Genomic DNA, 14519 nt, shown 5'->3' with positions numbered 1-14519 from the left:
TGATGAATCATGTCTCTTGAAAATACCTTGCTGAAACAATGTTTCTTACTAGAGTGGAAGGTTGACTCTTTGTGTTAATTCTCTCCTAGGTTTCAGCAGAGCAGCCTTACCATTCGGGTTAGTTAGACGAGAGCTATCCTGTGAGGGTTATTCCATAGACCTGCGATGTCCGGGCAGTGATGTCATCATGATCGAGAGTGCGAACTATGGTCGGACGGACGACAAGATCTGCGATGCAGACCCCTTTCAGATGGAGAACACAGACTGCTACCTCCCTGATGCCTTCAAAATCATGACTCAAAGGTAGATGTGTGTGCACGCATGTCCTGGGTTAGCTACTGTATCTGAGTGTTAAAATCACTGTCTGCCCAAACAAGTGAGCAGATGCTGCCCACAGCTACGCTTGTGAATCAGGCCATTAGATTTTTACCCATCTATGTAAACATCTACATTGTAATTTGCATATCATCTAGTAGAGATGGCAGAATATATAGGAATACAGAACACATACCCTTATTTTATAGAGAATAAGAAGGACAAGTTCAAATCTAAGCTTGTTTCTTGAGAAATTTGAAGTATTTTCAATAGTCAAAAAGAATGTTTATATGTCTGGAACTTTGTCAATAATTGCTCTTTACTCTTATTGTGTTTTCAGGGAGTTTTTACAGGAGTTTAATGTCACATCCAAATTGAATACTTTGTGTGTGTGTGTGTGTGTGTGTGTGTGTGTGTGTGTGTAGATTCTGGTGTGAACTTGAGTTTTCAGGTTTATATGGTTTAAATACTCATATTTGCAACTGTTGGGTTGTATAGTTAAAGTTTATTCTGATTTATAAGAAACCTTCATCTGGGTTTGGTAGAGCTGGCCTATAAATCTTACAGGCTGAGGGAGGAAGAGTATGAGTTTTAGGCCACCCTGGACTGACTACATGGAGAAATCCTTTCCCCTGAGGTCCTCCTCCTCAGCCACCTCTCATTGGTGAGCAGCGGCATGGTGCGGGACCTGGTGCGGGACCCATAAACTGTCTTCCAAACTGGCTGCTTCACTGTTTTGCTTCACCACAATAAAAGAGTCCTTCTCTGTAATCCAAGTGACTCCTCCCCTTCATTATTTTGTGCATTCTCAAGATGATTCTGAAAATAAATATATGTACAATTGGTCATTGAACAAATATTTTTGTCCACAATTCGGAAAATAAAAGTTCCAGGCAATAGCATCACGATCCCACTGAGTGCTCAGTGCGCCCTGATCCGTGCTAAGTGTGTATGTCTTTGGAGATTGGGCTACATTTTAAAGGGTTGCCATTTCCGTCCCACGGGCTGAGCATACAGTAGGTGTGCAGGCCACCTGAACACCTGGCTGGGGTGTAACCTGTGAGAACAGCTGCCTTACTGGACCTGAGCGTTTCTGTTTCTTCTCCTTTTAAGTCCCAGTTGATTACTGACAGAAAGTTGATAATGACGATGGTCCCCCTTCAGCACACCATGGCCATGCGCCCCTACAAATTCATTCTGAACTTAAACATTTCTAACTTGGATGGATGCTTTATGGAGGCTGTTGTAACTACACAGCTGGATAGGAACTGAGGTATGCTGCTAATCCTTGTGAGGGAGGATGTGCATATCTCTAGCCTAGGGAATGATAAGAATTTGAGTCTTTCAAATGTATATGCCTTTTTGTTTGTTTGTTTGTTTTTTGTTTTTGTTTTTGTTTGTTTTTTTTTGAGACAGGGTTTCTCTGTATAGCCTTGGCTGTCCTGGAACTCACTCTGTAGATTAGGCTGGCCTTGAACTCAGAAATCCGCCTGCCTCTGCCTCCCAAGTGCTGGGATTAAAGGCGTGCGCCACCACCACCTGGCTGTATATTCCTTTTGCTCCATGGCAAGGTTGAAAAAATCCCTAAATTGAGCATCACTGATCAAGGAGAACCTACATTAGACATAAGCCACCTAACTCTTGGCATCGTATTTTTTAAATTTGGAAACTCATGTCAGTTTAGTCACCCTTGTCATATGTGTGTACACACAGCAGTTTGTTGTCATTGTGATCTACTAGTTCTGCAGTACCGTAGTTCTCCAGCACTGATTTGTCCAGAGGTCCCCATTAGTTAGGATGCACCTAATAGTCACATAGTTTAGCATTAGTATTATTTTTAAATGTCATAGAAGAAAACCCTTGCTGTTCCCATGCCTTGCTTTCCCCTCTGTCTCCTGCTTCCCTTCCTCTGGGACGCAGCATCATGATGAGATTTCTAACTTGATTAGCAGATCACCTAGAAGAATGCCATCTATATGTGGGGAGTCACTACAGACACAATGAAAACATCAGAGGCTATGAGGGCATGGAGGAAAAAAATGCCAACACCACTTCCTACAGTTGTCTGCTTTGAGAATATGTATCTTGAGAGGATGGATTGGGACTGTGTATTGGGATGTTTTAGCTGACAGGCAGTATAGCTAGATTTTCAAATGTGGATAGTGGCTTGCTAGGTCTTTTTAAGAAACTAGAGAACAGGTCCTTCTTTTAGTTCTTGAGGAATTAGTATTAAGGACCTAAGACACAATCCCAGTTGCATAAGTAATGCTTGATAAGATTCTCTCCATTAAAGCCCAAATCCTAGACGAGGCATGTAAGATCAGAAAGAAGTCTAGCCTGTAAACAGAGCTACTGTTGAGTATTCCCCTTTATTTGGTGACGTGGGTTCTTCAAGTTGAGCATCTATAACAGAAAATCTGGATCATAACATTGGATTACTAACATGGTAGTACAAACAGAAAATGATACCACATGGCTTTTTTGTCAGAAGTGCAGTAAATCATGGCTCTACTGAAAGCCTTACCTCCTGTCTGTCTCTAAGGTGCTCGTGAAACAATGAATACTGTCTCTCCCTCTGTCCTCTCTCCCCAGTAACTAACTACATCTAATATACAGGCCTTCTATACCTGTAAAACATTAGAGATGCCTTTGCTTCCAGTTCTTTCAGATGAGAGACCATAAACATACAGAACGTTTTGTGCATGGTGTTTCAAGTGCGGGGAGCTGTTTGTGGCTTGGATCTATCAGGGCGCATTAATGAGTTTCTCTTTTCCTCCTACTGGTCCACTTCAGTCATGGAGGGCAACATCTGGAAGCAGGCCAGGGAGGAGTAGAAAGTGAAAAACTTAGTGTGGATGGTTAGCTGATTTCAGTAGACTATTAAAATAGCAAAGATGGCAGGAGTCAGGGCAAAGAGACTATCAGCCAGGTCTGGCTTCAGGGCTCAGAGAGGGCTAGTGCAAGACGTGTACACATGCACACACCTACGTACACAGTAGAAGTTTAGTACAAGTGTCCAACTTCGTGTTCTACAGGCAAAATTTATTCTAGATGTAAAAAACACACATCCTTCCATTGAATCTCAGTGCAGGAGGGCTCCATCCATATCTGATTGCTGCAGTTCTTGAAAAAACGTTACATTCTGGGAATACATGTTGTTGGCCCATTATCAGATCTTCAAATGGGGTATGGGGCATTGGCATAAATAGAGAAGACATTCCAAATATAGCAGCTCAAACCCCATTTTTAAATTGTAGTATACTTGTGGCTGGTTGGTTTATAATTATTTAATCAGCACTATGACAGTTTGAACATAAACATTGTATTGAAAAGAGGAAAGGCGAGATTGAAATTATTTGAAAATCATCTCATAGTGGAAGCGTGTAAGTACCCTATTCATGGTATGTCATGGCGTAAACCATAAGGAAGTCTGTCATATTTGACTGGCATAGTTGGAAAGAACCACAGGAAAACCAGGGAGGAAGTGGTTGTGCAGCTGGGTTGTCAATAATTACTGTGCACACATCACGATTTGACTGAACACACAAAACCTCAAGTAGTTTAGTGAATTTTTTTATGCGTAGGTCCTTAAAAACAGAGGCATTGAATAATGTACCAAAGAGAGACATTTATATTTCTTTAACCCAGAAATTATCTTTTTGGGAAGCTCAAGTAGCAATACTACAAATTGAGTCACAGAGCCCCCTTCCTGCATCTGGTGAGAGATGGGGCTATCTCAGTGCAGTGTGGTAGACACTGTACAGGTCACACCTTCTTTTCTGTTCTCATCACCTCATTTAGCAAGAATGAGCTAAGCGGGGTTCCATGCCAGATGGCGAGGGTGAGATTGTTGGTACTCCTCTCCCTATGTACCTGGTCATTTAGAGTGAACAGCGGCTGTATTAGTCACTCGCAGTAGCACTTTCTGTGTGTCCCTTACTCAGAACCTGAACTACAAGAAGTATTTCAGATACCAGATTTTGAAGTATTTGTCCCAGTTTTCCTGGTTAAATATCTTAATCCAAAAAGGACCTCAGTCCAGCATGCCCTGAGTATTTCAGATTTTGTATTTGAAATATTTCAGATTTTCCAATGAGTAATATTTAAACTGTATGCTTGCCCTTAAAGTATTCTCCGTAATTCATCTTCTAAAGGTTGAATTCATCTCTTTCCTCAAAAATATTTATTTATACAACTTAAGATTCTTAGACGGTCACCATTACAGACAATGGTGACTTTTAACTATCTTTGCAGATTATTGTGGGGACATCTTCACATAAAAGTTACAGTTCTTTCACATCAGTAACTAAAATGATTTCAGCTTATGTCCTGAAACTTTGATTAATAAGCAAGTTTGAAATAAGCTGAAAGTTGTGAATCTCTGCGATACTTGAGTGCAGCCTAGTTGGTGGCCTAGACCTCAGGGTGCAACATTATCTGTGACATCAGGTAAGGCTGAAGGTAGGAAGGCTGGGCTCTGTTCCCACAGTGCTGTGTGGAGTAATGAGAGCAGGCACACTCCCTTCTAGTAGAGCGAGGCTGGAGCTTCTCTTTTAAAAGAGGCATTGAACATCAGGCAGTTCACCAAGAAGGGGCGGGGAGGGGGAGGCCTTCGTCCTACTTAACTGCCATTCCTCACACTTGCTGAGTCAGCCGTCCTGGACACAGCACATTTGGTCCACGGCTGCGTGCATATTCTCCCTGTGTTTATAAAGCCGATAGGATAGTATGATATCCTTTTCGTCCCCACTTTTAAATATTGTGAGCCTTTGAGAAGGGTAGAGTTACTTGGCATAGAGGGTAAAACCACCAATTATATGTTTGGGTGATTAATTCCTTAGTGAAATTTGTTTATATGCCGTGGGATATCTTTTGGGTTTTGCTTGTGTGGCTTTCTGGGACAGGGTTTGGCTGTGTACCCCTGGCTAGCCCCGAGTCAGCAGTCTTACTTCTGCAGCCCCCCATATGTTCTAGAATTATAATCACACCTGAAGATGAAATTTTATTCTTTAATAATCTTGAAGTTCTCTTACTTAAAGTTGATAAACTAACTTACTTTCAGATATACTAATAGATATCAGTTGTATATAAACTAAACAAAGGATGCTGTGTGTGACTGTGTGTGCACGCACACACACACATCCACACACACACACACTCACACACACACACATCCACATGGAGAACATTGCTATAGGTAGTGGTAAATATCAAAGCTCAGACATTACCCTGAAGAATCCATTAAAATGCAGCCACGGTTCTGTCAGACTTTGTGATTATAGATTTCTGTTGGTGTGTAGTCTCCTTGACATACAAACCTCTCAGCCTTTATATTGATCAATCTGTCTCCGTAAAGAGGCCCCGCATCTAAGACAGAGCTCTAGGAAGTTTTTGTTTTTGTTTTTGTTTTGTTTTTTTGTCTTTCCTTTAATTTCATTAGTACACATTTACTGATCTCTCTTTACAGGCAACGATAATGTTTATGCAAACCTTTCTCAGACCCAAACCCTCTTCCATGCTAATCGTCTTTTCAGAGCACTAACTATAGCTCAGTCTGGGTTTTCATCTGAGGTGGTGATGTTTCCTGGGACTGGGAAGTTGCTCTAAGTGCTTGCTAGCTGGGCTACTCAGTCCACTTATCCTTTCCCACAGGATCCAAGCCAGCAGCTTCTGAGAAAGTGCGCCCATCCCACGTGTGCGAAGCCCAAGTGCTTTTATCTATCTGTGGTGTCAGGTTTATCAGCCATTGGTCCATTAGGATGGAATACTGACGCAGAGACGAAGCAGCTGAGGGTTTATTGGCTCAATGTTTCTATGCAAAATAGACCGAGGTTCCTTTCCATGTCCTGGTGGTGGATTTTGCCAATTCTCCAGCACTTGGCTGAGTTTGTTTATAGACATCGACTTGGAATTACTTCATTCACTATAGGTTTTTAAGTTGCTAGCATAGATTCTTGAATCTTAGAACAGTATATTCAACTATTAAAACTTCAGTTCGTATGTCTAATTGGGCATATGCTTTGCATGTTACTAATGGGCATGTAAACTTAGGTCTCATAGAAGGGAGATTACTGGGCAATTGAAAAAAGGAACTTCCCCCCCCCCCCCACTCCCCGAACCATATTAAACATTCACAGTTACTGTGTGAGAAAGACCAATGAATTAGACCAATGAGTTAAATGTCTCTTATGGTCCACCAAAATGAAGGTCTGGGGAAGGAGCAGTCGGGTCACCTCAGGGGTCCTTCGCTGCAGGGCTGGAGGGTTCCTGGTAAAGTACAAGCCTGTGAAGCAGTCCTCTTACTAGATTATGTCCACAGAGTCCCAGTCTACATTCTTCACTTCACAGACACTTCCTCACACAGAGTTTGCCCCTATCCTAGTGTGTTCCTTGTTTGGGTGGACAAGGCGTTACTGCTTTTTGTGTGACCCAAAGGCTGCTGGGTGAAACTCAAGACTCGCATGCGCGCTGCTTTTTGTGTGACCCAAAGGCTGCTGGGTGAAACTCAAGACTCGCATGCGCGCCTTACACCTTTGCGTTTACTTTTCATCTTGGACAGAGTGTATGAAGATAAAGGAAGCTAGGGGTTTTCCTGGAGGGCGGGTCATTATTGCTTGATTCAGTATGTATAACGCACATGAAGCCTCCTGCCTCAGTTTCCTGACTGATGGAGTGACAGGTCCGCCACCACCCACCCGCCAGCCAGGCTTGTGAATGAGCTTTCAGTCTGAAATGGTAGTGGATAAAGAAAGCTTGAAATAATATCTTCTGGCAGCCACCATCAAATAAGCACATAGAATGGACATATAAACAGAGTAGGGAAGGAAAGGGAAATTTATTTTTTCAAGAGTTACAGCCTTTGATTCGGATATGGGTTTTTCTTTTGTCTTCTCTTCGGATGCTGTCCTCACTCCATCCATAGAGCCATACCGCTGAAGTGTAATGGAATACACTTTCTACCAGTTTCCTACCAAATGATGCACAGCTCTGTAATCAGTAATGCAATGCGTATATACATTGGCACTTTGGAATTTACTGTAAAATGAACAATACACCAATTTTATTCCAGGTAAATTGGTAATAATACTGTTATATATTCAGTGAGATTATTAATCAAATTTTATACATATATACACATGATAGGGGAACTGCCCTTATTCTTTATTTTTGTTTTGATTTTGTTCGGCTTATTTGTTATTGTTGATTTCAAACAGGGTCTCAGCAGGTAGCTCTGGCCGGTCTGGAGCTCTCTGTGTAGACTAGGCTGGTTTTGAATTCACAGAGACCACCTGCCTTGCTGGCCCAAGTGTTGGGATTAAAAGAACCAACCTGCCCTGGATCTGTATTTCCTTTTCTGATTAGCAGTTTAACATCAGGCATTTATTGGTTAATTTTATTAAATACAGAAACGTAGTTCTTTAAAGCATTTTACATCATTAAAAATCATAACTCCCCTTATTTTTCAGAAATTCTATATTAGAATTGTTAACATGAAAGACGATAACAGTAAGAGCAAAATCACACCAGTATTAATGGCATTTTTGCACGTTAGCTAAGGAAAGTTATTGTGAAGAATGAGTCTCCCAGTGGCATTTTACCAATACATATTTAGCTGTCTTGAAGATTTTAAGAACCTATCTTTCTTACTTTCCTCTGCATTTCTTTAAATATATTATAGCAATTTAAATTGCTCAGTGCTGTTTGCTATTCTGCAATTAATTTTAGAACTAATAATATCTGTTTCACATGTTTCTAGGACAAATCTCATTTATGACAAAAACCAAGACAAAAGAGATTCTGTTGCCCCTGAATCCTGTATATTCCACATAAACCAGTCAAGGATAGTATGTAACCAATACACTCAAGATCTCTGAGTGTTTCTGGTTATGCCACATGCCACCAAAAGACATGGTTAGGACTTCCCTAACACACTGCCCACCTATGATACTCAGACTTACTACTGTGGTGGTTACCTGAGAGAAAGACCTTAAGGGAGAAAATAATTATTTTGGATTAAGGTTTTCAAGTCCAAAGTCATGTCTCTATTACTTTGGTCCTGATGGGAGGCAGAAAATCCTGGTGGGAGGAGTGTGCTGCAGAGAAGGTCCTGCTTCTCGGGGATATTGCAGAATGGACAACCTTTAATCATTCTCTTTTGGTTTTGACTCTGTTCTCCGACTTGTCCATCTTACACCTTCCCCTTTGTGGTGGCCGAAGAGCAGCTAAGATCATTTGAAGATCCTGTTAAATGGAAACTTTGTGATAAATTCAGTCTGGTTGCGTTGCAGTATTTTTTTTTATGTCAGTTGATGTTGTAGGCTATTCTGCTGAAGAAATGGCCTGTGGGAAATATTCATTCAACTCATTGTAGAGTTTCTAGTAGTACTGGTCTGAGTGTGCCAGGCCACACTACAATGTAAACATTTCCCATACAGGAGTAGGCAAAGACGAGTCAGACTGATAGTGCTACTGTGTATCAAGCGTCAGTCATTAAATCTGTGAGACATTAGTTGTTCAGCTTTCATACATTAACCCAAGTGTTCCTAGTTGGAACACAGGTTACGTAGGGGACCTACAACACACAGTAGGTAAAATTAAATATGCCATGCAACATTTGGAAAAAGTTGAAAATGTAAAAGTTCTAATAACTAAATTTATTTAAAGGACATTAATTAAATGATTCTAAAAATATATGTTCATTCAATTAAAATGTTGAGCACAAGTAACCCATTTCTACAGCCCATGCTAAATAATATAATGGGAATGGAACCCAGTGAGTTTTAAGCCCATGAGAATGATGGACATTGTTTTCTCCTCCTCATGCATCTGCCCATTTAGACATAACACTATCAACAGCATCTACTACTATGCACTATAGTCTATGTGTCAAGAAATGTTTTAAGTCGTGTGTCTTTAATAATCATTTCAATATAATCTCCAATCAAGAGATCTTTCAAAAGATGAGTTTCCCTGCTCCTTATTGCCTTTGGACCTGCTAAAGCCATAAATGCAGAGAAGATAAGAAAATGCCTACTGACTTTTAAAAGCATATTTTGTTATTTGATGAGCTTGTTCCACACATTAAATTACATCCTGACCTAGCCCTAAGATCATTCCATCATTAATTTATGGAACTACACATTTGTTGTCTAAAGCTGATCAGGGGTTATATGAGGGACGTCACACATTTTAAAGAGATAAGTAGATAAGCGTATGAGAAACGCTGGCTTATTGTCATTACTAATATACACCGGTTCAAGACATTTGTGTGTACACTTCCATTTATTTCCACCCTTGACGAACAGACCTTTATTAAGCTACAATGTTTACTGAATGTGAAATGTAACCAAGATTATTTTTTATTCAAATATAATTTAAATATTCATCAAAGTGAAGTTATGCTTAAGACTGACAGAGACTATTAACATCAAAAAATATAATTAACTGCATTGGGTATCATGAAGTAGAGTTAGCCAAATAGCCGAGAGGTCTAATTGCTCTAGAGTTTGAGAAGCGATGGTTTTATTTTATACTGTATCTGAGGAATTAATAGTAATGTGGTTTCCTATGTGGGCCAATTAAAAGCTGCCTGTTAAGGTTCATTGCTCTATAGGAAACCCATTGACTATCGCTTAGTAAACAGGATTGACATGACAGTGTGTACAAGAAGATTAAAATAGAGCAAAAACCATGAAAATGTGATGTACTGGAAATGCTTCCTAGACCTGCGTCCTGTCAGAGAGCTAGAGAGGCCGCTGTGCCGCTTCCCACTCCTCCTCAGCCTGGCCCTCTTCCTCAAGTACCCACAGCTTTGCCTTGTGGGAGAGAGGATCTATGGTGATGCCCTCAGAGAAAGTGCCTGGGGTTTGGGGAAGTAACCCTTCCCCTGTGGGGCAGCTGTTAGTCAGTGCCAGAGGACAGAGCGAGGGCTGAACCTCACCATCTCTCAGAGCAGCCCCGCCACTCCCCAGCTACACAGCTTCATCTTCCAGAGCTTCAGCCTCTCAGTGTGCTCAAACCTGCTTCTGGCTAGCTTCCCCAATAGAGTTCCCCTCCCAGCAAGCCTCTTAGAGAGCTCTACTGCAAATTTCACGCCCTGGGTTGCCCAACCAGAGCATACTGCCCTTTGCTTGTCCCCGCCCTGAATGCATTTAACAATTTATATTGTTAAATATAAAACAAACCCAACAAAGATATTGGCTATATATGTTTTAAGTATAGATGTTAAGTTTTAAAACTAAGCATTTCAAAGCAAAAGACAAAGAGAGAATTGCCCAGTTCAAGTCTAAACATGTTTTTTTCATCTTTGCCATGTCATCCATTTTTCTTTAATGAAAGCAGTATTTTGACCTCTGTGTTCTCCCCAAGCGTTTTAGCTGCATCCACGAGGATAGCATTCCTGATGGGGCCCACAAGACGTGCCCTGGTGAGACTATAGAGAGTCAAGAGTTGCCAGGCATCCTAATGGCATTTTGGCATTAATGATATTGCTGAAATAGAAATATTTCATGGTCAAAATAAGAGTAAGGTCTCCCAAGGTGTCTTTTTCTTAACAATTTTGAATCAAATGCGCTTAAATCATCAGCCACAATTTCTACTATAAAATACATAATGTGAGTGTACTGCTTTAGCTTGATGGAGCTTCTTTTTTACTGTTTTAATCTTTTTGTTTTCTTTTTTTCTTTTTTCCTTTTTTCCTTCCTTTCTTTCTCCTTTAAATAAAAATGCTTGGAAGCTATATGCATTACCTAGAATGCTCTTTGTTCCATCTGGATCTCATATGTACTCACCACTTTTAGAAGTCATGAAACTCCTCCGATTTTGAATAGTAGAGTCGTTTGTGTTCAGTGTGGTAAGGCTTATCTTCTGTCATCTGAAGATAAAGATGGCTTTCCAGCTAGTCTTATGAAGGCTCTACTCCAGTTCTAGATATGTATTGTCATTAGCTTTCAAAGGGGCTGTGTGCTATGTTGCTTGTTTCAGAGCATACAGCCCTTTGCTTGTCCCTGCCCTGAACATGAAGGTAGTGGTGCTTAAAGCTCTTAAGGTCTCTACAGATTGCACCTTCAAAATAAATTCCTGATAAAGAACTAATTCAAGCTGTAAGTATGTTATCAAATAGAAGCCTCCTGGCTTTGTTGACCTTAAAAACAGTCAATGTTATCAGTACATGTTATAAACCAGCCAAATTCTAAACCATTGATGGTATCTCAGGGCTCTGGGGCCAGGTTTAACTTGGGAAGATTCTGTTTGTCCAGGCTTCACTAGTGTGCACCATCAAATGCACGGTCAGAGTAACCCAGATGGAAAGTAGGGACAGTGGTGTGGCAGCCCCCTGCACTCCACATCCTCTCTGCATCTCAGCACTGTCCTCTACCACCTTCTTTGCAGCATTATAATTTCCTACATTACCCTTTGACCAAAGAGCAAGGCTCTTTCAAACATCCCCTTCCTTCTTCATATAAGAAGTATGCAGTCATTGTGCACACACATACACACACAGAGAAATAGATATGGATAGACATATATACATATCATACATACATAAATACATACACAGATAGATAGATAGATAGATAGATAGATAGATAGATAGATAGATAGATAGATAGATAGATAGCAGGCTTGTGTTAATTCTAAAGCCACCAGAGTTCATTCTTTTATAGCAGAGAACAGTAATACACAATTCCACATGCACCTTGTTAGTTCTCTCTCTCTCTCTCTCTCTCTCTCTCTCTCTCTTTCTCTCTCCATATATATATATATATATATATATATATATATATATATATATTGTTTGCATATTATTACCTCGGTAGCTTCAGATTATTCTGTCTGTCTGTCTGTCTGTCTATCTATCTTTCTGTCTACCATCTGTCGCCTTTTTAAGATGATGTGTCCTCAGTGACTGAGATTTGGCAGAAGGATGCTTCCCTTGGTGCAGCATACTCTTTAGGAAAGCTCCTTGGGTACCAGGATGCAGAATGAGTGCACACGAGTTGTGTTCAGTTATCGAGAATGCCATCAGCAATGCCTTGTTGCTTTCTTATCAGCTACTTCCTGCTGTCAGCTTGGCACTTATTTCAATAGGGAAGGATCTGCATCGAGTGCGATGCCTTATTATATGCAGCTAACACGGGGTTTTTAATTGTGCAAACACACGAGACTCCTGTGGTGATAGTCAATTTGATAAAAGGATTAGATCATGAATATTTTGTCATGATTAAATATTACTTCTGATTTATCAGAGGTAAGCCAGTGGAATTTGTCGTCTATTTATCAGTCAGATGAGACTCCATTAACGTTGAGTGTGAATCACAAAGTACCCATGTCTTTATATTGTCACTTAAGGATTTAATGTTTTATATTCAGTTGAGGGTGGTAAGGACTGCTGGGGCCTTCTTCCCAGCTTCTCTAACTTCTTCCAGTACTCAAGGGTCTGTGTTTTCAGATTTGGCCTAGGTTATTTTTAATCTTCAGATAAACATCTATATCTATCCAAAATTTCTGCAGCTTTTTAAAAAAGGAAATGACTGACATGTATCTTAAGCCAATTTAATTTTTTTAATCCTTAACTAAAAAAAAGATGAAACAGAGAATAAGAAACCCCATTAAGAAAGCACTTATTAAGTGAATACTTCTTGGTAAAAATTGTTCTAAGTGGGGCTGGAGTGATGGCTCAGCCATTAGGAACGCTGGTTACTCTTCTAGAGGTCCTCGTTCGATTTACAACACCCACATGGCAGAGCTGTCTCTAACTCCTGTTCTAGAGAATCTTCTACCTCCAGATAGACATACGTGTAGGCAACACAGCAATGAACATGAAATAAAAGCAAATTTAAAAAAAAAAAAAATCTGAGCATTTTGGGAATTTACCAGATGCCTAAATGTCTACCTAGAGAGGGGGATCTGAGGCTCCAGGAACATTAAAATCATACAATAAACAAGAAGATGCTGAGCAGTTGAGAGGAAAATGCTATTAAACAAGTAGATATGAAGTTTACAGTTTTCTACTAGACATTGACAAATTCAGTACCAAGAATATAGAACATTCAGCACACAGTATAATGTGAATAATTTACAAATAAGTGAACGGACATTTGTAGATGTAGGCAAAGGAAACAGAGAAAGACCTCTTTGGGTTTTACTTCCACAGTGATAGCCAGTGTGGTTTCTACTGTCTTTCCCCATCCACACTTGGTCTTTGGTCATGGGAACCTTTGTTCCCTGCCCAACAGGAAATAGTGACAGGGAAGAAGTCTGGGATGAGCGGTGTAAGTCTGAGTGTCCTTGGAGTCCAGCAAGATAATTCAATGTCACCAAGGCTCAGTTGCTGATGCGTTTATATTGTGGAAAGAGTACCCCTATTCACATTAAATGTCTGTAGGAATGCTTCTGCCAAGTGCAAATAATTTGAACACAAGAGTAGATTTTCAGTTGATAAAACCATAACGTGAATTTCTCCTGCTTTGGAGAAACTCCTGCAGCATGAGTGAGCCTAGGTATCATGGCTCTTACAGGCAGTCTAGACAACCATTCCTGGCCTTTGATTTAGACTCTTGACAGGTAGTCTTTGGAGGGAAACGTTTTCCCTTTAAGGAACTTTGAAATATGTTCCCCTGCAACACTGGTTTAGGAATCAGTTACATTAAGATATAGTAAGTCACTCTCTCAGAACTTTTCACCTTTTTCAAAACAGTATATATTTGATACGTCCTTTTGTAAACTACGACAAGTATTTTACTGCCAAACATTTTTGAAGCTGCGTGAAGTAAATAAAGGACCCGCTGTAACAGAAGTATTAACAAATGTGTGTTTCGGTAAATAAGTTTGCTGAAGAAAAGTCAGGCTTCAAAATGATCTAGAACTGAGTTCGAGTGATCAAACCCCAGAGTATTACAAGCATTTTAACAAAATAGGAGAACCTTTTTAACAAGAGTTATATAAAGTTTTATGCATAGCTGAAAAAGTTTTTTAATAGCCCACACTTGCAAAAGTCTTCACATTGCCTTCTGAGCATTGAATGTGATGTGTATGGGACACTTGTCCAACATTGAATGTGATGTGCGTGGGACGCTTATCCAACATTGAATGTGATGTGTATGGGACGCTTATCCAACACTGAATGTGATGTTCATGGGACGCTTATCCAACATTGAATATGATGTGCATGGGACGCTTATCCAACATTGAATGTGATGTGC

The 14519-nt window shown here is 40.2% G+C and overlaps 1 protein-coding gene across 45 annotated transcripts in view; it reads left to right on the top strand.

The window, feature by feature from the left end:
* Positions 1-14519, top strand: part of Adgrl2 (adhesion G protein-coupled receptor L2) — a 636717-nt gene that overhangs the window by 559917 nt on the left and 62281 nt on the right. For 44 of the 45 annotated variants that reach the window (XM_031375796.1, XM_031375795.1, XM_031375813.1 and 41 more), the window contains one exon: positions 90-303. In XM_031375796.1, coding sequence (XP_031231656.1) covers positions 90-303 — 214 coding nt within the window. Of the gene's footprint in view, positions 1-89; positions 304-14519 lie in introns of those variants that run through there. The other variant, XM_031375825.1, reaches the window with a different exon arrangement.

This window comes from Mastomys coucha, unplaced genomic scaffold, assembly GCF_008632895.1.
Source record: "Mastomys coucha isolate ucsf_1 unplaced genomic scaffold, UCSF_Mcou_1 pScaffold16, whole genome shotgun sequence".
NCBI classification, from domain to species: Eukaryota; Metazoa; Chordata; class Mammalia; order Rodentia; family Muridae; genus Mastomys; species Mastomys coucha.
This window is presented reverse-complemented; position numbering and strand designations above follow the sequence as displayed.